At 49.6% G+C, this 22443-nt stretch overlaps 2 protein-coding genes and 2 long non-coding RNA genes across 7 annotated transcripts; 2 read left to right on the forward strand and 2 right to left on the reverse strand.

The window, feature by feature from the left end:
* Positions 1-204: 204 nt before the first annotated feature.
* Positions 205-2883, reverse strand: LOC6523834 (60S ribosomal protein L22). The gene is made up of 3 exons (XM_002099673.3): positions 2765-2883; positions 1987-2610; positions 205-637 (listed from the first exon to the last, which is right to left on the reverse strand). The coding sequence occupies exons 1-3, from the start codon at positions 2774-2776 to the stop codon at positions 371-373; spliced, it is 903 nt and encodes a 300-aa protein (XP_002099709.1). The 5' UTR covers positions 2777-2883; the 3' UTR covers positions 205-370.
* Positions 2884-3653: 770 nt separating this feature from the next.
* On the forward strand, positions 3654-6674 carry LOC120322216. Of its 2 annotated transcripts, XR_005561998.2 has the most exons (3): positions 3668-4615; positions 5835-6290; positions 6347-6674. It is a non-coding gene; the product is annotated as an uncharacterized LOC120322216 (long non-coding RNA). The 2 variants fall into 2 exon arrangements; XR_005561997.2 differs by having other exon boundaries at positions 3654-6290.
* Positions 6675-8347: 1673 nt separating this feature from the next.
* Positions 8348-21452, forward strand: LOC6523838 (frizzled-3). The gene is made up of 2 exons (XM_002099675.4): positions 8348-8809; positions 19619-21452. Exons 1-2 carry the CDS (start codon positions 8567-8569, stop codon positions 21143-21145), a joined length of 1770 nt encoding a protein of 589 aa, XP_002099711.1. The 5' UTR covers positions 8348-8566; the 3' UTR covers positions 21146-21452.
* LOC26534598 lies at positions 13728-16249 on the reverse strand. 3 transcript variants are annotated; one of them, XR_001453759.2, is made up of 3 exons: positions 14683-16241; positions 14255-14628; positions 13728-14106 (listed from the first exon to the last, which is right to left on the reverse strand). It is a non-coding gene; the product is annotated as an uncharacterized LOC26534598 (long non-coding RNA). The 3 variants fall into 3 exon arrangements; XR_001453758.2 differs by having other exon boundaries at positions 14255-14618; positions 14683-16239; XR_005560375.1 differs by having other exon boundaries at positions 14255-16249.
* Positions 21453-22443: the final 991 nt, after the last annotated feature.

The following is a 22443-nucleotide window of genomic DNA, read 5'->3' on the forward strand; positions in this document are numbered from 1 at the left end:
TATCCATCACTCTTCCAAAGCGCCAAGCTCTTTCGCCACCAAACGCGGAAAGAAGCGAGACGGGGCTATCGCATTTTTGAGTCATATTCAAAGACAAAGCTTTTCAATGATCTTTACCCGCATCTTTACAAGCGAATTAACTAAAGTCATTGAACAGGCAGTTTACCCACATAGACTTGTACAACTAATAAGAACTACTTGGCGTTAGGGTTAACACACAATTGTTTTATTGAGGCCAGCCCGGAGTTTTCTTTTTTTCATGAGTTCACATCTTGTTGTTAGCTTATAAAAACACGCCCGTCGAGGACGTGTGATGTATAATAAAACCAATGTAAACCTAGTGATTCCGCTGTATGGATCTGCTGCATCTTTACTCGGCATCGTCGTCCTCGTCGTCGTTGGAGCTGATTCTGAAGTAGCGCAGCTCGTACGAGTCCTTCTCGTTGGCCACCACACGGATCCAATCGCGCAGGCTGTTCTTCTTCAGGTACTTCTTGGTCAAGTACTTGAGGTAGGCCTTGGAGAAGTGCACGTCGGAGCTGACGATGAGCTTCAGCTTGGAGCGCTCGAAGGTGACGTTGTTGCCCAGGTTGTTCACCTTGCCATTGACCTTAAGGCGGGCCTTGATGTACTTCTCCTGCGGGCGGAATAGAGAGGGTGGTATTCCCGGTTAGTTCTGCTTGGACTTGGACTGGAGCTCTTGAGCATCCTGCTAGCGGAGCCTGCCAGCGGTAAGCTGGCGTAAATGTCTCTGTCTTTGTTAAGGCTAAGAGTCGAGTGTGTAGAACAGAAAGCCCAAATAAAGAAGAGTGACCAATTTTTTGCTGTGCCACTGAGTACACTGCCATCAGAGCGACGCTTAAAGCTCACTCTCTGACGGCAAATCGGCGTGGCCTGTAAAACAGATTTATCCAGGTGATAGATGGTGAGCAATGGAGGGGGTCACGGAACCACTAGGTGTAGTACTAGTCGGAGGACTAGTTGTAGTAGTAAATGGTTGTTCCATTCAAATGACAGTTACATACTTGGACTGTACCCTTCCTAGTGGTTCCTTACCCCGTCTGTGAAGGCAGCATAAGATTGTAGTTACCTGATCCTGCGACGTAGGCGACACTTTAATCGACGGAGCGCCCTGCTAAGAAGCGCGTTCAGCGCACTCGGTTTGCCCACTAGCGGGTACTTAATTGCTTGGTTCAGTTTAGGTTTAGGTTTATCACATGGCGAATGGAGGAAGCACCTAATGCTGACTGTAACTGCTAACTAGTTGGGAAAACCTGCAGTGCCGCGAAAGAGCGGGCACTGTGAGCAGGGCGCACTATGAATTTTGGCCTGAGGCGCCACGGATGTGAACGCACTCAACCCAGGGCCCACCACGTGGCGGTACACATAGCACGGCTTGACGCTGTTCACAGACGGTTGCACCACTGGCCAGTGCCAGGTCACTGGCGGTCAGTGGCTACCCCGTTGTGCAGTGCCCAGAGCCCCTTGACAACAAGCGCGATTGGAAGGCGCTGCGGAGAAACACGTGTGCCCGCATGGGGCATCGAAGAATTCGGTTCGGAACGGACACATGACACACCCTATGACTACGAATTTGCTCTAGAGTAGCTTACTGTTGTTCCAGAAGTTGTTAACCGCCGGCGGCACGGGAAAAGTCCGCCAGCAGTTTATCGCCAAATGGAGTGAACTTACTTTAACCACAACTTTTTATCCAGAGCCCCTGGTTAACTTGGAGGGCAGTGGAAAGCTTGGTGCGGTAAGACTATACTGATTTAGGTGGTTATGGATATTCTGGTTATTGCTTTCAGGCGTTTTGAGAGAACTACCGTTGGTTATAAACTGGTTGACATACAAAAGAAGCTTCGGGCAATTGAACGATGAATAGGAGATACTTCTCAAAACATCTTGAAAGCAACGCCAGAATACAACCAGTGCTTGATACTGAGCGGTGAGATTCGTGATCATCTGTGTACCCCAGCTACTTACGAAGTCGGCCACATCCATGATGCTATCCTCAGCAATGTTGGTGCAGTCGATGGTGAAGCGCAGAGAGACCTTCTTCTTCTTCTGTCCCTTGCCGCGCAGCACGTTCTTCTTGACCACCTTGGGAGCTGGGGCGGCAGCCTTGGCCTTGGGCTTAGGCGCGGGCTTGGCGACAGCAGGAGTAGCTGCAGCCGGAGCGGGAGCAGCAGCAGCCGGGGCTGCGGCGGCGGCCTTGGCGGGAGCAGCCTTCTTGGCTGGGGGAGCGGCAGCGGGCGTGGAAGCAGCCTTCTTGGCAGGAGCAGCCTTGGCGGCAGCCGGAGCAGCGGCAGCCTTGGCGTCCTTCTTGGGAGCAGCGGCAGCGGGTGCCTTCTTTCCGGCATCCTTAGCAGCGGCAGCGGGCTTGGCAGCTGCGGGCTTGGCGGCCGCGGGCTTGGCAGCAGCAGCGGCTGCCTTCACATCCTTGGCCGCCTCGGGCGCCTTCTTCACGTTCTTGGCAGCGGCGGCGGCGGGCTTGGCGGCCTCAGCCTTTGGCTTCTCCACCTTGCCCTTGGCGGCGGCTGCGGGAGCAGCCTTCTTCTCCGCTGGCTTGGCAGCAGCGGTCTTGGTATCACCCTTGTTGGTCTTGGCCTGCACGCACACCGAAAAAAAAAGAACAAAAATCACACACACATTCGCCTGATGGCGTATTCCGCTCCTGGCCACCGGCCCCAGCAGGCTTACATAACCTGGAGCACCCGGGCGCCGGTGGCCAGGCTGGAATTCCGCATTTCGGAGCACTTACGGTAGGAGCCATCTTGTCAGTCGAAAACCACGAGGAAAAAGAACAGAAAGCGGAAGCGGCGGCAAGAAGAAGAGATGGCTAGGTGTGACCGCAGCGCGTTACCGCTATAATCCCGATAGTGTGCGCTACATATGCAGCCCTGGGTTTGAGACTCCGGTGCCGCGTAGCCGAGTTCCAATCCAATGCGCTGACTTGAGAGCAAATTTCGTATATATAATACTCTTTAAAATATGATTATTTGTTACCATTCGGCAAACATTACAGGGAATATAAAAGCCGCTGATGAGAATATGAGAACAAGATGTCTACCTGGCCTTATGCGCTACTCGAATGCGACGCCGCGGTACACGAAATGAGGCACACGAAAGTAAAAGCCATCATAAAGAAAACCTCCAGACATAAAGTCCTATAATTACCAACACCCGAACGTTGTAAGTGCCTCGAAATTGGCCCGCCCCTGGGGCCATATATCACAAAATGCAGCGTGAGCTGGGGAGGAGGCGGAGGAGCAGATTGGTGGTGCTGGACGAGGGGAAAGAGGAGCGGAAAGACATGGAGAAGGAACCAGAGAGTGAGGGCAAAGACGGAGAGAAGCAGCAGAAGAGCAAGAAAGAAGTCGATGAGGAATAGCGGAAGAGGGAGAAAGAAGATGAGGAGGGCGAGCACTTCATTATACCCGTTACTCGTAGAGTAAAAGGGTATACTAGATTCGTTGAAAAGTATGTAACAGGCAGAAGGAAGCGTTTCCGACCATATAAGGTATATATATTCTTGATCAGGATCAATAGCCGAGTCGATCTGGCCATGTCCGTCTGGACCCCGGACCCCGCACCCCAGACCCCGCACCACGGACCCCGGACCCCGCACACCGCACCCCGGACCCCGGTGCGGTAGCACCCCGCTGAGTAACGGGTATCATATAGTCGAGAAACTCGACTACAGCGTTCTCTCTTGTTTTTAGCTGGAACCCTGATCCCGGCGCTATTTGAACGGACATGAATTTGGCCCAGGTTGGCCAACTACATACATACATACATGCATGCATACATACATATGTATGTATAACTCAGCTTGCTTGCTTTCATCTACTAAATAATCCCGAAACGCGCAGCTGGACACTGTATTGTTCCCAGTGCAGATCTGCTCTTCCCCCGCCCCCCGGCGGCCCCCACAAATTGGTGGTAATGAACATTCTGCAGAGGAGGAACCGATTCCCGCCTTTTTCCTTCCTTTTCCCTCTTCCAATCTCGCGCCGCTTCCCCCGCCACGCCCCGCATGCAGCCTGCACTTACGCATAATCTCCGCTATCTTCATTTTTAGGACTTCTTGCGAAACAAAAGCTTCTCGTGGAAGGATTCTTCTATTTGCAGTACTCACGCAGTATTCACGAAGTATTCATCAGCATTCCCCACTCTGTGCCAACAATTCATTTGGTTATTGCATCCGTGTGGCGCCCTGGGGATTGCGTGCTTTTGAGTCATCCTTCTCCCTGCAGCTTCTGTTTTCTGTTTCCAGCTTCCGACCCGTGATTACCTCTCTTTGTGAGCTTGGCTTGGCTGCTCATCCGGAGTGGGAGTCCTGGTCTCTGGGCGCCCTTCACATCCATGGCCCGGATGGATGGATGGAGTCCTTCTTACCTGTCCAATTGGGTCGGAAGGCCTTCTCACGCGGACCCGTCAAACGCTCTGTTATCACTTAATGAACGCCCAGCTCCTATTTCCTTCGCAGTTCTTATCTTAAGTGAAGAAGGTCCACTCTCGGCCGCAGTGTAGACACTGAGAGAAACTGCGTATGCAATACGCAGCACATGCTGCAAGAAGGCACTCTCCACAGGAGTGGGAAGATAGTTCTGTGAGTATTTCGCTTCATTTCCCTGTTAACATAAAAGGCCTAGAAAAGTGGCAACTATTTCCCGCAGTGAACCAGCAGAGCCAGTAAATGCAGCGCCAATCGTGGATCCATCTACTAATTAATTGACTCTTTGTGTTCCTCTTATTTTGCCTTCCCATGTCTCAGAGCCTTCACCTGAGTGGACGTCTGGGCCAGATGTCCGTATCCGTATCCAGCTAGATAGCTGGATGGATAGCTGGATTGGTCGGTCGGTCGTCCGAGTCATCCGCGCCAGTCGCGCATCTCATCTCTGGCGGCGCTTTCGTTTCATTAAAAGCCTGTTTCAATTTTCTGCACTTTAGTGCCTGATGCACTTTGGCATATCGAGGGATATGCTCCTCCCCGCTCCTCTCCCTTCGCTCCTCCCAGTTCTTTTTTTCTTTTCTTGTTTTTGAGCCATTTTTCCTGTGGCTCTGCGGTTCTGGCCGCCTTCCTTCGGCTTTCGGCTTTCGGCTTTTGGATTTGGGACCGGCTTTGTGGTCCGACAACATATATTTGCACTTTGTCTGTCCCATGACGGAGAAGCTCCGCTCCTCGTACTCGGCTCTTCTGCCATCTTCAGTGCGCGATGCTTAACCCATGAGAGCCCAAGCATTAAGTGCTAAGTATTATTTCGCAGAACATAAATATTATAACTTCGGCGCTTGAAATAGAATTCTTTCTCCTCGATGCGAATTTAAGTAATGCCTTCTTTTTTGGACTTGGGCAGTTGTGGAACCATGGCATGCCATGGGTTAAAATGGAGAACGAGAGTGCAGATAATTTTGACATTTAGTCCCTTATCTGCAGTTCGCGTCGCTTGAAAATGGAAATTCTGAGGAACCCCTCGTCCGCCTGCGGATTTGTATCGCTGTGAGGTCGCTGCATTGGCACCCAGACGGGCGGCTGGCAATCGAAGGGGGGATTCCTATTGAGGAATCCTCCGTAGCTCTTCATCTCCTCTTGGCGGGCAACTTTATTAGCAGCCGGCGCGTCTCACATCTTTCGCCGACTGCGCCTGGTCCGCCTGCTTCCATCCCTGCCTCCTTCCGCCAGGATATGGCAAATTATCTCTGTCTAGAGAACGCCCTCGCTGGAATCGCATCCTCGCAGAGGGCAGATCGAGTGCTTTGTCACTGCGGCGTGCCATCTTTTCGCATTTCAGATCTGCGATTTTGATGTTTTATTATCTGGCTTACAGCTCCTTCGACTTCGACTGCTGAGTGATTTGCGCACATCAACGAGACCCAATAGGCAAATGCACCGAATGAGCTTGGAACAGGTGGGCACCAAGTACGTGTACTTGGTACTTGCCCACTTCTTTCGGCCGAAGATTTATTTGGCTGGCGTAACAGGAGACGTAGGTTAATCCCAAGTAGCTCCCTCGGCAGGCACCCCACCCCCTCCCTTCGTTCGGGGAGTAACTTTAGATTGCTGTAGTCTGCAGTCTGAGCCGCGGTAATTCACACGAATGATTCCTGGCATTGTAATTATCGCATTACTCGTATGGCTTCTGCCAGGCGAAAACAAAGTGAAATGCGGCAAAACCAAAGAGTTGGCCAGCAGAGTGCCGCTGGGTGTCGCCGCGCGGATTGAATTGCAGGCGGGCGCCAGCCGCCCATTCTTCTTCTACCTGGCTGCACGGGAAGAAATCTATGTATGTATATTTCGATTTATTTCGGAAAGTGCACATTTGGCTTCTTATATCTGCAGTGATTTGGCCACAACTATATCCATTGCAAGCCCACTTACGTTTCTCCATCACTTTTTCTATGAACCCCTCCTCCCCGCGCCTGCCCCTCCGCAAGTATCCGCAAGCTGAGCGACCGAGGAGATAAACAAAATAAATATTGACGCGCGTCCAATTCGCAAGAGGAGAGCCAAAAGCAAGGCAAACAGCTCGGAAAGGAGCAGCGGAAAGGGGGGAAGGGGGACGAGCAGAGCAAACATCGTGACTTGGAGCGGCGGCGAAACATCAAGCACACTGAATAAAGTACTCAAAACGTATTTAAAAGTACTAAGCACAAGTACCGCAGATTAATAAGCGCTTTTGAACTCGGCCGACCAGAAAACTAGTTAATGGAAAGAGCCAAAAGAGCCGATGGATATTCGCGTATCTGACGGATGCGCCTGTGTCTGGTGGGAGTGGGAGTAGAAGTGGAAGTGGGAGGTGACTCATGTGGACGACTTAGGCTCAACTAAGGATGGAATAATGAGATATATACTCAGTGCACTGCACCCATTTCGGCTGACTTCCGACATCCGGATGGACGAACAAAGAGCACCCTATCGCCACTGCTGGACCAGCCAGTGGTGATCCTCCGGTCGGACAAACGGGGATCAGGCACTTAACAGAAACCCGCTTGAGCAGCTAACAAAAACATAGGGCCGCATGAGTGAATGGAATGAGTGGTGGTGGTGGTGGTGGTGGTGGTGGTGGTGGGTAAACAAAGGAGGCTGCCTCGCCTTTCATTCGGCGGCGGGGGTGGGGGGAGGAAGGCCAAGTGCAAGTGCTTACATTAGCTATTATCCGCTCCATTCCCATTCCCAATCCCATACCCATACCCATCCCACTCGCGCTCAGTGCTCAGATCGATTTCTTTGATGATTTCCCAGCGTGCGCATCCAAGTTCAAACAACTGGCAGATCTCGATCAACAGCCGCACAAAAACAAACAAGCAAACAAAGCGATCTCCGGTTCTGTCCCTCGATTCGGGGGTACTTACATGGGGGATTAGCTGCGACGACAATTGCGGGATCCGAAGATCGGGATTCGGGGATGGGGGATCGGAACGGCACTGAACGCTGAGTGGCTGTAGTGATGCCGTACTTGCGTGTGGTGTGCCCAGGAACACTGCTCCACATCCCGAAGAGGACCATCCATCTCAACGTGCAAGAGTCTGCCAAAGGCTATTTAAGTTGAGTCATTCGCTCACGAACACATGGTAAAACACGTGTGTTCAACCAGATGCAGTGAATCAGAACAGGTGGACACAGTTACCTACGATCTAATGCTATCGATAGCACCCTGCACCCCCCTCCCCCCGCACAAGATGAAGGACCCGCAGCAAGCAACGATATTGGCAGCAACCCGTTTTGATCCGCGATTTTCTAAGCGGCAAAAGCAAAAGCAAAAGCAAAGGCAAAGGCAAAAAGCAGCAAAGAGGGCTGAAAGGAGGGGCGCGCGGGAGGGGCAAAGTCTTATCTGGCTGCCGGAAATCAAAGCACACATCAAAGAGCGCCGACGCCGCCGCCGACGTTTGCAACGTGTGGAGGTCCCGGTGTTCAATTGCATCCACCGTGCCCCCTCGTCTCCTCTCCCCCTCATCCTCCCCCCATCCTGAAAGTTCCGCCTTCTGCGAGCAGCCCCCAACTCCCCAACTCCCCATGCCCCCCAACCCCGCTCCCGCAGTCATGCAGCTTTGTTTGATGTTGCTGATGCGGTTGGTCGACGTACCGATCGAGTTTCCCCGCCCTACACTCGCAGAAAAGGCTGCGGTTAAGCTGGACCTGAAAGATCCCAAGTGTGCAAGTGGCACTTCCAAGTGCGAAGCTAGACATTAGGCAAGCAACTGGGTAAGTGCATTCAAAACATATAAATATCTGCAATTCTGCGGCTACCCGCCCATGAACGCACATCGATACATTATCGTTCTATCGATAAGCATGCCACTCCGCCTATCGAACATCGCGCACAGCGTTCGCCGAACGTCGATGGTTCAGTTCGTTGAAAGCACTGAAGAGAGGCGGTCGCGTTTCGCAGTTCTCGGAGCGGGTCCTTGTAAGCCGGAGAAATACGTAATCCACTGAGAGTCGAACTGCGATATAAACAACACAAACCATTTTTTTTACGTGCTCGCGAGTGACGGTTGCACAGAAAGGTTCTGGAGTGGCCAACATGACCTCCTGAAAACTCCTCAACTCAGCAGCGAAATGTACGCCGCCCTGATCCAGATCCTCATTCCGCTCCTGCACCTGACTTGGATCCCTACCGCGTCCAGCAGTGGTGGCCAGATTGGCCAGCATGGTCAGCATGGACCGCTGGCCACGGGAGCAGGGCCAAATGGATTGCAGTGCCAGCCCATCGCCGTGTCCGCCTGCCAAGGCCTGGGCTACAACATGACCGCACTGCCCAACCTGGCAGGTCACACCAATCAGCTGGAGGCTGAGCTCCAGGTAAGCGGAGCCACACGTCCACAGGCACGTCCCGGACCCTCGTGATCCCGATTCCGATCCCACGTTCTTGATAGCCCGCCTTTGGTGTGGCCCCCAAAACCAAAAAACAAAAGCCAAACACAGCGGCTAAAAATAAAATGAGCAATGGCCAACATGCCGCGCAGGTAAATTGCTGGCCAACTCCAGCTAAACATGCCAAACATCAGCCGGAATCCAACGAAAGTACTTTCAGACCCCACACTTTCAACCGAACTGGTATTTGGTATTCGAGCACATATTTAATTAGTTATATTTGGGTTGTTGGAGGTCTTGGTTCAAGAACATCTTCGGCAGACAACAACGCTTTTGGCCAAGACTAAATACTAAATACCAGCAATCGCGGTAAATGACAAGTGAGGCAACAGGCGGCGAATAAAATGTTGTTCAAGAGTCCAAACTCTGCCAAACATTCGACATGGTGAGTGACGGGCTCGTGGAGCTGACTGCTGGAGGGCGGCAGCTCATCAAAGAGCTGGGGGCCTTCCGCCCCTCAACCTTCACTCAGGCTCTCGACGGCCCACACACCCTCTGTTTCTTCAGTCTTTTCAGTTTTGCTGTCGCAGCAGCGATGTTGGCAGTACGCACTGCCAAAGAGATTACGTAAATAATAAACAAAACTGTTGCAACTTGCAAGGCATAGAAGTTATTTTGCGGGTATTTGGGGGTCTTTTAAAATGTAGTTCGCACTCATAAGCCAAAGATACGAAACCGTGGTTGCCCCTCTTCGCACGCCCCCCGCTGCTCCGATCGTACTTTCTGTTTCTGTATCTGCATCTGTATCTTTCGGGGCTTCATTTCCATTAGCAACGCTCTGGGTTACAAGACGGAGCGGCAAAACAAGGAGAAGGTTCCTCGCCTCGAAAGTTGTTTGGATACAAGTGGAAGAGAGACGAGCAAACAACGAACGCAAACGTGCCATTATCACTGAAACAAGTCAAAGGGCGGCTCTTAATTGGCATTGGCGTTCAATGATGTCGTCTTTGAGCAACTGCTGCAATGCACCATCCACCAGAGTGAACCAGCTCTCAGGAAAAGCCTTTTGTAATTCCATGTCCAAGTCCGAGCTGCGACCCAGCTCATTCGAGGTCATCTCGCTCGCGTTGCGTAATTAGCCGTGAAAATGGCCCATGAAAATCGCCGCGTCGCAGAGTGCGTGGAATGAGCGGTCGAGGAAAAGCCGGGGAAATGGGCAGTCGGCAGAATGGGCAGGCCATTTAGTGGAAATCTCAAAGAACGGCCACAAAAGATGCCAGTGGTCTGGGGAGACCTGTGCGATTGTGCCGGCGATTCAAATGGACGAGAAGAAAGAGCTGCCGCCACACTGAGAGAAATGATTATCGTAATGGCTTTGAACTTGCTTATTATTTTTTCACGGCACTGAAAGTGTTCACACCTTGTGGTAGTTGAGCACTGTTGGTACTGATCTGCCGGTAGCCCAATTTTTCTCGCCGTGTAGCCTAACGCATTATCGTCAGCTCGGCTTCGGTTTTATTTGGGCTCAGCTCAGATAGCGGCTGTATCTGTGTGCACAGTCAGATCCATTAACACCTTTACTCCGGAGCTCGGTTTCTTTGAGCGTATCTGGCATTTCATGCCCATGCCCTCTTTTGGATGAAAACAGTCAAATGTCGATGGCGATGCCGCTTTTCCTGTTGCTCCGATGGCGATGCCAAGTGCAGGCACAAGAGCTGGACACTCGGCTTTTTTTCCGACCAATCTCTGTTTTTTGAGGGCCACTTTTCAGTTTTCCCATATACAAATATTCAATCAACTCATCTGTTTTTGGCTGGGCTGCAGTGCCAGTTGCTTCTCCGGGCCACAGAAGCTACTTACTGACCACTCGCTTTCCACTGATTTCTATCTGGCTGCAGTTTTGAATATTTCCTCTTTGCTTTTGCCTCTGCCTTTGCTCTAGGTCTTGGTTTTTGTATCTTTGTATCTTTTTTGTATTTTTAAGGGACTCAGCGGTGCGAGTTGCCGCCTACTTTGTTTCATCGTGGCGCTGAAAAATAGGAAAGTAAAGGCATTGTCCGATCTGGGAGTGGGTTTCCATGGTTTCCATGGTTTTCTCGGTTTTCTTTGATTTCTTTGATTTCTGTTGAGTTGTTCAGACGAGAGAAGGCAGCGAACGAATCGCGGCCAAGACTCAAGGGGCAATTAAGCAGCCATCCTGGAAATCTGAAGAAACTACAAACACACCGAACGACTTGATCAAAGCATCTGGAAGCCATATAAAACGCAGAAATCAAAGGAGATTCCTAGGGCCATAAAAAGCATCAAAAGCTACACAGTGTACTGTAGTACATACATATATTGGGGCGTATTTACATTAAAGTGCTGCCGATCGCATTAAGCGAAATGAAAGGCAAAGGTGAAACACATTTGGGTATGGAAAGTTCCATCTGCGTACTGGGGCACTTGAGATGGGAAGTGTGTGTCCTAGATCCGAGATTCAATGTTTCGACTTCAGAAGGTGTTGAGGTGTTAGGCTGAAGTGGGAGCCTTACCTTTGGTTGATATACATATATATGATTCTTATCAGTCGGCAATTGCAAGAGCACACATACACATGAAAGCACCGTAAAACGCCGGCCTGCCACGTGAAAAGAAATCCGAATCCGCCGGGGGAAATAATGGTATTTTGGGTGCAAATAAAACAAGTCAAAGTCACAAGAAGAACACGCCGAGAAGTTAGGTTGTGGTTTCCATTTTTCCGTCCGTGTCCAAGATCGAGAGTGTACTCCTCCTCAGTTTGTCAGTTTGTCAGTTTGTCAGTTTATCTTTTGTTAGTTGGGCGGCTTGTTTGTTTGTTTGTTTGCCTGTTTGTCCGTATGCCAGTACAGAACTCGGCTGTTTGGCGAGTGGGCGTTGCAATCAAGTGCCAACAAAGTGCTTGTCGAGCGATAATTACAAGTAAATTAATTGAGAGTGCGTCTCCATAGATAACCATCTTGCGACTGGCAGCATTACCTCCACTGCGAACGGGAAAATATCTTCAATTTCGTTGATTTCATAATGTTAATTAATTAAATTTAACTGGAAGAAAGTGTGCCACATTCATAAAGCTTACTGAACTTTGTGGTGGGTCCCCCACTTTTCACTGAAAAACTAAGCCGCATTCTATGTAAAGTAATTGTCAATATTTGAGCAAGGAATTACCCGACCAGTGAGAGTTCTCCGCTGAAAAGCAAAGCAGAATCAAAACTTCCACAGAACTTCAACAAAACTTGAACAAGGCCGCAGCCCATAAGATGGCAGCTATAAAGCAGCAACAGCGATGGCGACAATAAAATTGTTTGATTTTCAAAATCAAAACCCATTAAGAATGCTCAGCCAGCAATCCCAGGTGGAAAAGGGGCTCCAAAGGGGGCTTTTGATATCGGGTAACTCTGTGGTGCCCACAGGAATGCCGTAAAACGTATTTTTATGACAATTGCCCATGGCTTATCGCTCGCAAAGGTCCGTATCAGCCACATATATTTTTAGGCCGCATGACTTAACCTCAGGCAGGGCAAAGTACATATATCGAGCCGATACCGCGCTATCAATATCTAGCCAATATTAATTTGATTCAAGAAATTAGCCAAAGGGCCATTTCGAAGACCCATTTCGCAAACATCAATCGCAGTCCGTAAAACTCACTTGCTGGCACTGGCAACTGTGACCTTAGGCCAAGTTCACAAAGCTCACCAGCTATTTCCCACCGCTTTGCAAGTTAAGTGGGCCACCGAGACCGCTTCAGAATCAAGAATCCAAGAAGGCGGCTTGCGTGTCATCTAGCGTTTATCTCTTTATCTCGCAACTGTCATAATAGCTGGCATTATAAATTCCCGTTTCTTCTCTGTTCTTCCGATAAATAAAAGCACAACTAATGTGTTTGCATTTGTCTATCAGCTAGCAGCTAGCAGCTCTTTTCTATCGGCTGGAAAAATCAAAGAAAATAGGGAACCCACCGAGTTAATCCGCCGGACGTTCCTGATAAGAAAAGCAACCGCTTGCTACGTTCTCGTTCTTATCGCAACTCAGTCTGCAAACGCCAAACGCCAAACGCCAAGCGCCGTCGTTTACTAGAGTTGTTGCTATTTCAGCTACCTGGCTTACGTCCGCCAGAGCGAGATGGCACCGTGGAGGGAGCGGGACGGCAGAGCGCTCTGCTGTGTTTGCACTGTAATCAAGGCGAGGGGTGCAGGTGCAGGGTGAGGAGTCCATAGGGGCGGTATTGAAAGCGACTTAACGCCGATAATGTCACACAAAATGCGGAGAGCGGCTGCCATTGCTTTTGTTGTTCCTGCTCAGGGATCAGCGACTTTGAAGTCCCGCGAATGGCGCATAACTTATATACATATATATATAAATATGAAGATTACCTTAACGTTGATGGATGGATGTTGGAAGCATACATCCAAATACTTCTTCAGGTGATCGTTGTCCATGTGCTTGGACCTTTTGCTGGAGCTCCATTCCCATAATGATGGGCAGGGCAGTTGCAATGTTGGCGAAGGCAATTTGACAGGGCTGAAAAGCAGGAGAAACGCCAGAAAAACATACAAAAATACGCACATGAAAAAACTGAAAACAATTAGTTCATTCCTTTGCAGCAGTGGCTGCTCGTTTTTTCTTATTTTCTGCTGCAAAAAATGCGGCAACGTTTTTCAAATGCCTTCCCAGCCACTCGGCGAATGGGAAGCGAAAGAGAGGAGCAGGGGGAGGAGTGATTTGGAGTTGAGGAACAAAAGAAGAAGGAGCAGCCGGCTGGCCATTCCAACTGGAATGTCGGAGTCACTGGGGAAGTCGTGGATGAGGTGGTGAGTACGATCTCGTATCCACACTATCTCATAAATATAGCAAAACACACACCTAAATAAAAAAAGGCAGATAGTTGCAAAAATGTTAATAGTTGACTTTAAACTGATATTAAATTGTTGATATTAAATTGATACAAGCTAACATTTCCCAAATTAAATCCGTAATAAAGTTCTGTGAGGGTATAAGAGAAGTGCCATCGCAAAAAGCCTCGAAAGCAGGTTTGTGTCCTAAGTCTTTAGTTTCGCTTTTGCGCAGCGCAGCAGGATGTTGGAGATGACGTTGCGATGTGGTGGTTTGTGGCGTGGTATTACTCACTGTTGCTGTTGTTGTTGCTCCTCGTAATTACATGGCAATTAAGTTAATTGAACTGCGCGCCTGCGCACGTGTGAATTGACCCGACCGCTCTCCCTCTTCGCCGCCCATTGGAGATGCCATCTTCTGTTTCTTCGAATCTGAATAATGGAGAAAGAAAGGGAATGGAATAGGAACTGCCGGCATCAGTTTTGTTGCAAGTTGCATGTGGAGTCGGCAAAGTGCAGCTTATTTCGGGTATCCCGCCCGACAAAATGTCAGATCAGCAGACGGCAGCGTATACATTACCTTCCCCAAAGCCCAAACAATGCCACGGGCTGTCAGGTCTCCCGGTTCTCGGTTCTCGATTCTCGATTCTCGCTTCCCGATTCCCGATCCCCAAACTCTGATGCCCTCCAGAGACCGTCGAAGTAGCTCCAGACGGGGACAGGACTGGCCAAACATGTGCCAATTGTATTGCCAACGTAGCTGCAGAACCTCGCAGAGCCCCAGAGATCTGGGCCAGCTGAAGTGCCTTTGGGCCTTTGAGATCGCTGAGGCAGATTATCTAGCTTGGAAACGGATCGGAACAGCAGTAGTCAGCGACTTAAAGGCATTCCGTGCATTCCGTAAATACAGCGAGGATTAAGTTTATATATCGTACTATAAGCCCCTAAATATAACTTTAAATATTATCTGAAAATATTAAATCGCTTTGAAAATCTTTTAAGATCTACCTCTGTGAATGTTTCGAGCAACTTCCATATCAAACCAAACACTCAGACCTTCCGTTCAGACAAAGACAGTAGTTAATGGTGTGCCTTTTGCTGTTCGGCGAATGACTCCGCATCTCCGCATCTCAGCATCTCTGTCAATTGGCGAGGGGCTCCTTCGGTGCATTCCGCTCGAAGAAGTTTGCCTTTGAATGACAATCCTCGGCAGTCAAAATGTCAATTAATTGTGAGACGACAGCCGTACGTCGTCGGCATTGCTTGACAGTTGTGGCAGCGATCACGTTGAGGGGACTGAAAAGACGGCTAACACGGCTCGGCTTGCTACAATAACTCGACTCGATACACATGTTTGGAATAAGGACAATCTATGCTAGGGCTAATGAAGAGTGACAGATCTAAAGTATGCCTATCTGCATATGCCGCTGCTGATGGCACTAGGGAACATCAATAGTTTTGGGGTTTTGCCGCTCCTTGCACCGCGAATTAAGTCACCGATCTGAAGTTATGAATTATGAATTAGCGAAGTTTACTACTTTATACAATTCACAGTTCCTTGCCCATTTTCCCGCGTTTACTGAACATCGCCAACTGTGGTCACCGTTCGCTAATTGCAAACGCTTTCGTGGCGAATTAAATCAGTAGTTTTTGAAGTTGTGCCGCCAGTGAGTCTGGCTGACAGTCGCCTCTGAACGCTCCCCCAACCTCGGGCATCTGGCAAACAGCTGTCAATTCGCATCAAGCCGCTCAAGACGGCAAAAAAAGAAGCCAAACGGCACCTAAATAAAATAAAGTGTAAACCAAATAAGCAACGAAATGCATTAGAGCCCAGCTTCAGAAGTTCACTGAGCTCTTCAAGCACCTTTTTACGTGAAAATTTTAATCAAACACAAATTCCTTACGAAACAAATAAAGATTCTTAAAGCTCTTAAACTATATTCAGTCGCAAGACCCATTCCCTTTCTGATTCAGCGACTTGCCACTAAGATGTGGCATATCCGCAACGAATGGACTGACCAAACTTGAATCCGAGACGCCAAGTGGTGCGTCAAGAGGAGAGCTCACTGTTCAGCTGTCTGCTCAACCATCAACTATCAACTATCCATGAGTCTTTGCCGTGTGTGCGGCAAAGCGGCTTTTCAGCGGCATTTCGCAACACTTGTCACACTGACAGGCGGCAAATTGTTTGAGCCCCAATCCCCATGCAAGTCGAGAGCCAAAACTAGATGCATCTGGCAGATACAGATATCGCACACTCACCCGGGCGGGGGTTCCCCCAGAGGCGGCGGTCTTTAAAGGGAGTCGGATGGCTTTAGGGGCTCGCGCTAGAGATTTTTATGAAAGCAATCTGAATCTTTTCAGCTCTCTAGCTCGAAGACTGCTTTGTACCGCCAATACACACAGAAAACAGCAAATGTCAAAAATCTTACATTTTAAGCGGGGTTTCCTCTATAACTTGGCCAAAAACGGCGACAGAGCTGAAATGAAGACCGTCTTATACTGCCAACAAGCACAGCTAACTATCCCCATCACAAGTTTTTTGATTTTCGAAAAAAAATTTTTTGTAAGGGGGTAACATCATCAAAAATATCAAAAAATGTGAAAAAATAGAATTTTTTTTGAAAACACAGTTTGATAGGATTTGATTACGAGTTCAACGAGGTATAACATTCTTGTTTTGGACCACTATTTTAACTGCTATCGGAAAAAAACAGATTATTTTATAGCACAAAACACAAAACTAAAATGTTGTCAAAAAACGCATATTTTCAAAAGCTGTTTCCTCCATAACCTGACCAAAGAAGGTGGCACAGCTAAAAGGAAGGAAGTTTTGTACTGCCAATAAACATAGCCAACTATTCCCATCACAAGTTTTTCAGAAAAGTTTTAACTAAATAGTAATCCAAACAGAAGTTCGCCGTTCTGTTGCCTTTCAATTCAAAATGATTTTACTTCAATACCATAGCTCCTAATGCCGGCATTCGCTTCGAAAAAACACGTATTCAAGTCAAAGTCGGTCTGCTTTTATTTTTGCAACGCAATCATTAATCAAAATCGAACAATTGTTACGTTTGCGTTTAGCTTGTGAGGTGTCACTTGACCATTGTTGTTGCTGCTCTGTGCCTTGTAATTGAATTTTGAAAAGGGGCGGTATCAGGGGGTATCGAATTGTCTTTGGGACTGATAGACTGACGGACTGACGGACTGACGAATTGACGGACGGACGGACTTCACTGAAAAAGTGTGAAACACGCTGCGAACGAAGCTAAAAGAGATAAAGAGAAGAAACCGAAATGAAAGGAAATAGCCGCGAGTCGAAAGGCAGTAAGAAACTGAAGGGGAGGGGAACGAAAAGCCCAAATTTTACGTTTTACGTTTTACGTTTTTAAGTAAATTAATCTGCGGTTCATGTACAGCCGACTAAACACACACGTATTTCTCAACTCTTTCAAAATCTGCTCTTAAACTCCAGTTCGTTGCAAAAACCTCGCTCTAAGTGGTGATAACTAGTACATCATTGCGAAATAAATATTGCACTTGGATTTGTACCATCTAAAGTATCAGTTTAAGTAAAGACTTTTAACTGGCCCTATAAACCCGATAACAAAATGAATTGGTAATCTTCGTCGGGTGGTCGAGAACCGCGGCGAATCGCCAACATTTCGACGACTTGCGTCGCCGCAGAGAAACACCGAAAGTACCATTGAGCAGCTCCAAAAAAGAGGAAAAGGCCCAGGGCGTTGCAGATTGCATTCGCTGCGCAGACTGGAGAGTCGAGGAGCTGGAATGGGGATGGGGATGGGGATGGGGATCATCGTGACCAAGGGGGGTGAGAGGCCCTCTTGCTTTAATAATACATTTTAGTCACTTGGCCAGCTCTTAGGCACCTTGGTTCAACTGGCGTACTAGTACTTAGCCCACTTATGTTACTCCTACTTACTACGTATGCTGCTCTTTCATTGTATCAAAATGAATACAAGTACGTTTTAGCTCACCTTGTCCACATCTTGGTGAATACAATTTGTTGCACTTATCCCGAACTCGGCCCACTGTTCGTTCCCCACCTGTCTTGCCCACCTTACTTGGCCTGCACGTCCCTCTCACTCCCACTCGTGTGGCAAGGCAGGTCTATTAGGCTGATTGCCGCTTCGTTATTGTTGTTGTTGGTTCGACTGGCTCAGAGTTTGGCCAAGAGGATGATTATGGCCAAGGCAAGGCGATGATGTGGTTCACTAGGCGGCTGCATCATTAAATTATTATTGCGGGCAGCCATTTTCCAGAGAGCTGCAAAAGCCTAAAAAATTGTAAATCGCGTGTCTAATGCTCCATTCGAGATGCCCGCCGGTTCTTGGACGCCGGTCTGTTTCCTACTTCCCTTCTCTCCATCTTTCAGTCCCTCCATCTCTCAGTCTCTCCATCTCTCCATCTCTCAGTCTCTCCTCCTTTCCTTCCCACCTCTTCTCAGTTTTTTTGGCCTAATGTGGCTTAATTATACAACAACAATATGGTTACTGTTTGGCAGCAAACAAAGAGCTCGGCGGACGGGCCATCAAATCCTTGTCAGGAGTCCCAGTCCCCCATGATCGCTGATCGGTGATCGGTGATCGGTGAACGGTGAACGGTGAACGGTGGTCGGTGATGGGTATGCGAGACCTGAGTCTCTTTCCTGAGAAAAGACTGCTCGATAATTTGATGCAGCTTTTTTCTCTCCCGGTTTCCTCCTGACTTCTTCTTTCTTTTCCGTCTGCCCCATTTGTCTTGGTGTCTTGGTGTCTTGGGGACCTGGTCCTTGTTTTTTCCTGCCGCGCTGACTTGTCTTAAATTCCACAAATTCATAAATGTTGATCCGTCTGGTTCGTCATCGTCATCAAAGTCGGCATTTCTCGTTGATAGACAATGGACGAAGCAAAAAGCCGAAGGAGCGCTGTGTCAAGGGTCTCGATTATAAGATACCCATTACTGAACAGAGCGACATCCCTTTATATTTAACATTACGTAAAGTCGTTTTGCATCTCACTTGCCCTGTGTGTGTAATGATTTACTAGGCGAACTAAAAACTTTTTTGCGTAAGAAAACGTTAGGAATAAACATACCCTCACCTCTTCGGCTGCATAGTTTTCCGATCAGTTGGAGTCGAGTTGGGAGGAGGAAACGTGGCTTCCTTTGAAGTTATTAGATTGCGTGGCTGGTAATTGACAATTAATTGCCATCGACAACTGCAAATGGAAATGGAATGAGCTCGCAACTCGCAGCTCGCAACTGGGAAACTGGCGGCATTTTCGCCATGTGCCATGTGTGAAGTCTGACGCAAGTTTTCACACCAAACAAAGCGACTTGCGAGATTAGTAATGGAAAATAACATGAAGAGACTCAGAGATCATCCGCACACAAAAATTACACTAGCAAGTGTGTGTGAAAAAACAAATCACTTCTTTTCCAAGTACTTGGCTGACTTAATTAGCAAAACAATGCTCTCCGCCGACTTGTTTTCCCAATCGGACAGCAAAAGCAGTGAGTCCAGAATCATGGCCATTACACGATCTAATTCGGCAATTTGGGCTAATTTAATTCCAGACATTAGGCGGCGTAAGCAAACTGCAGTTGTGTAATTTCGCAAATGGCAAGCATTTGTTAGAATAGCAAATCGCAAATCGCAAAGCGCTCTTTGTTGCTGCTTGCGTGTCGGCAAAGAACAAAGGAAGGCAGCGTTCTTATTGCACTTTCATTAGATAAAATTATAGACCCCGATACACGAGGGTGTGAACCGGAATGGGAATTGTTTGGAATCGAACTTCTCCCCTGTTTACAGCAAACTGTTTGTATTTGCGGGAATCGTTGAGAGTTCCACAGAATCACAGAATCACAGAATGTTGATTTAATGTTGTTGCTCGAATGCTGGAATCACATTACTCATTATTATATTTCGCTCCCTCCATTGCAGATCGCCAAACTGGTGCCCCTCATAGAATCCGGTTGCTCGCGTCGCGCCCGCTTTCTGCTCTGCTCCTCGCTGTTTCCGCTGTGCACGCCGGATGTGCCACGCCCCGTTGCCGCCTGCAAGTTGCTGTGCGAGACCGTGAGAGGGGAGTGCGTGGAGAACGCTCCGCCGGAGCTGATGGAGCTGTGGCCTTCGTTCCTCAACTGCGACGGCCTGCCGCAGCCGGAGAAGCACGAGCTGTGCATGCAGATTCCCCAGGAGGTGGCCGTGCCAGGCGGAGGTCCAAGTGGTCCGCCCGCCACCGGTTCACCCAGCCTCGAGGATCAGCCGCAGACGTACCGCTTCTGGAAGAGCGGGGCACCTCCTGCCCCTGGCCTGGGCGGCGTCCTGTGCCCGCAGAACTTCAGCGGCAGTCCCTTCAATCCGGAGGAGTGCGTGCCCCAGTGCCAGCGGGACGCCTTCCACACGAGCGCGCAGAAGAAGACGTCTGAGACCCTGATCCTGGGGCTCTCGGCCGTCTGCTTCGTGTTGACCCTGTTCGCCCTGGTGACCTTCTGGGCGGAGCCCACCAGGTTCGGCTACCCCGAGAGACCTGTGCTCTTCCTGTGCCTCTGCTACAACCTCTTCAGCGTGTGCTACCTGGAGCGGATTGTGTTCCACAACCAAGCAAGGATGCATGACGTCGAGGTGCAGGGGCGCCTGATGCGGCCGGGCTGCTTGCTAACGCCACCCTGCCTGGCCTCCTACATAACCACCTCCTACTTGAGCCTGTGTGCCGCCAGCTGGTGGCTGATCTTCGCCCTGTGCTTCTACCTGTCCTCCCACAAGAAGTGGTCCAGCGAGGCGTTGGAGAAGCGATCCGGGCTGTTCCACGTTCTGGCCTGGGTGCCGCCGCTGGCGCCTCCCATCGCCGCCCTGCTGCTGGAGAAGGTGCGTCCGAGTGAGCTGACTGGAATGTGCTACGCGCCGGGTTTCGTGGAGCTGCCTGCCCTGGTCCTACTCCTGCTTGGGCTGTACTTCACGCTGCGAGCCTCCAGGTCCCTGCTCTCGCTGCAGCAGCAGCTGCAGCCCACCCTGGCCCACCACCGATTCGGGCAGATCCGGAAGCGCTTCGTGGTCTTCTCGCTGCTGTACTTCGCACCCACGACCGCCGGCGTGGTGGCGGCTCTTTGCGAGCGGTACGCGGACTCAGTGCCCAGCTGCTCCACCCCCGACGACTGCCTCTCACCCACGCCGCTCAGTGCCTGGCCAGCGTTGGTCCGGATATTCTTCCAGCTGGTGGGCGGCACGTTGACGGGGATGTGGGTGTGGTCGCGCAAGACCTGCGAGAGCTACAGAAACCGGCTGGGGGCCAGCGGCACACCCACCTCCTCCCTGATGAATCAAAGCAAGTCGGCCGGAGCGCTGCCCAAAAAGCACTTGTATACGAGTGGCAAGTCCATGCTGCCCACGGGGGGCATCACTCCTCTTTATGCTGGCATCAGTTTTCACAATGTGCCCGTCTACAACCCCAACCAATCGAGAGTCTAGAATGAGGGGCTCTGGAAAAATCTCGAACCCTACTACTGTACATACCACACACATCACATGTATAAGGCTCTGAGCCCTAGTTTGTACGCCTAGCTTGTAAGCCCGAAAAGGAGAAACTGAAATGTGTTAATAGCTTTATAGGTCGCGCTCCCCAATTACCGAATTACCCGTTTATCCATCACCCCTAGTTTTCATTAGTAGTTCTCTAGCTAGTCCTAAGTCTGTAAATAGTAACAAGTTTTTTTCACACACTAAACATTGTAAGCTTGCGGAGCAGAATAATTGTAAATAAATTATTTGAATTCAAGACGAATGCTCTTCCAACTGGGCTCCAAATGCATTAGGACCCACAGCAGTCGTTCTCACGGCACAGGGCTCATCATCCAAGTGGGCTAATGATGCGAAAGTTGTCGCTGCAAAAAGCGAAGGGATGGTCGGCGGCATTCCGACGCTTAATTGCAACCAAATGGCTAAGTTACTTGTTGTTTGCTATTGTCCGCAATAGCAACCATGGCAATTAGAAGGAAAATGCCTAATGACAGAGCCCATCCGCTGGGCGGATGGAAATGCCCACCTAATCCTCCACCTGTGACTGCGAGTTCTCTTCCCTGTTCTGCGGCTCAAGGCTTCTGTTTGCGATTCAAGTACAACTCTAGAAACAACACAAGTACAACTTCTGGCACAGGACACTTTCCCTGCTTTCTGGATATTTGGGCTTCGCCAGAACACGGACAATTGCCATCAGCCGAGGCACAATTAATTTGATTGAAGCTGCCACACCAACATGCATGTGGCAACCGCGCCAACGGATCTATCCTACAAATTGCCAGCCGTCGTGGCAGGCAACAAGCCGAAACACGGCGGCAACATCGCCACAACAGCAACAGCAACAGCAACAGCAACAACCACTGTGGTGCAGCAAGCGTGCAATTAACTCTGGTGCGCCAAGATCAAAGCGATTAAGGCGGCTCCGACTCGGTCTCGGTCTCGGTCTCGGCCAAGTTCCCAGACCCCAGAGCCCAGACCCCAGACGAGTGGACGGAGGCCAGGGCACTTGGAGCAGCGTAGAGCAGCGCAGGGAGGGGCACCCAAGAGGAATAGGGATAGAGACGAGAGACGAGAGGGGCAGAAGCGATTCCAAGCCTTCATACTCGTTCTTTCTGGGCGAACAAATGATATTGTGCGAATAAGCTTAGAGTCCCAGTCCGGAAAGATGGTGAACGAAATCCGATGGGTGACTTCGAACCAGAAGGGGAAGAGGTGAGCTTAGACATGTAATATAATATTTGAGATCTGTA

The sequence above is a fragment of the Drosophila yakuba genome, chromosome X, assembly GCF_016746365.2.
Source record: "Drosophila yakuba strain Tai18E2 chromosome X, Prin_Dyak_Tai18E2_2.1, whole genome shotgun sequence".
NCBI lineage: Eukaryota > Metazoa > Arthropoda > Insecta > Diptera > Drosophilidae > Drosophila > Drosophila yakuba.

What these genes read in the sequence shown, in the direction of transcription:
- LOC6523838 (XM_002099675.4), top strand. Translation starts at nt 8,567, where the DNA reads ATGTACGCCGCCCTGATCCAGATCCTCATTCCGCTCCTGCACCTGACT. An exon ending in AGCTGGAGGCTGAGCTCCAG is followed by an intron (nt 8,810 to 19,618) that starts GTAAGCGGAGCC and finishes CCTCCATTGCAG; the next exon opens with ATCGCCAAACTGGTGCCCCT.
- LOC6523834 (XM_002099673.3), bottom strand. An exon ending in TCATGGATGTGGCCGACTTC is followed by an intron (nt 638 to 1,986) that starts GTAAGTAGCTGG and finishes TTCCGCCCGCAG; the next exon opens with GAGAAGTACATCAAGGCCCG.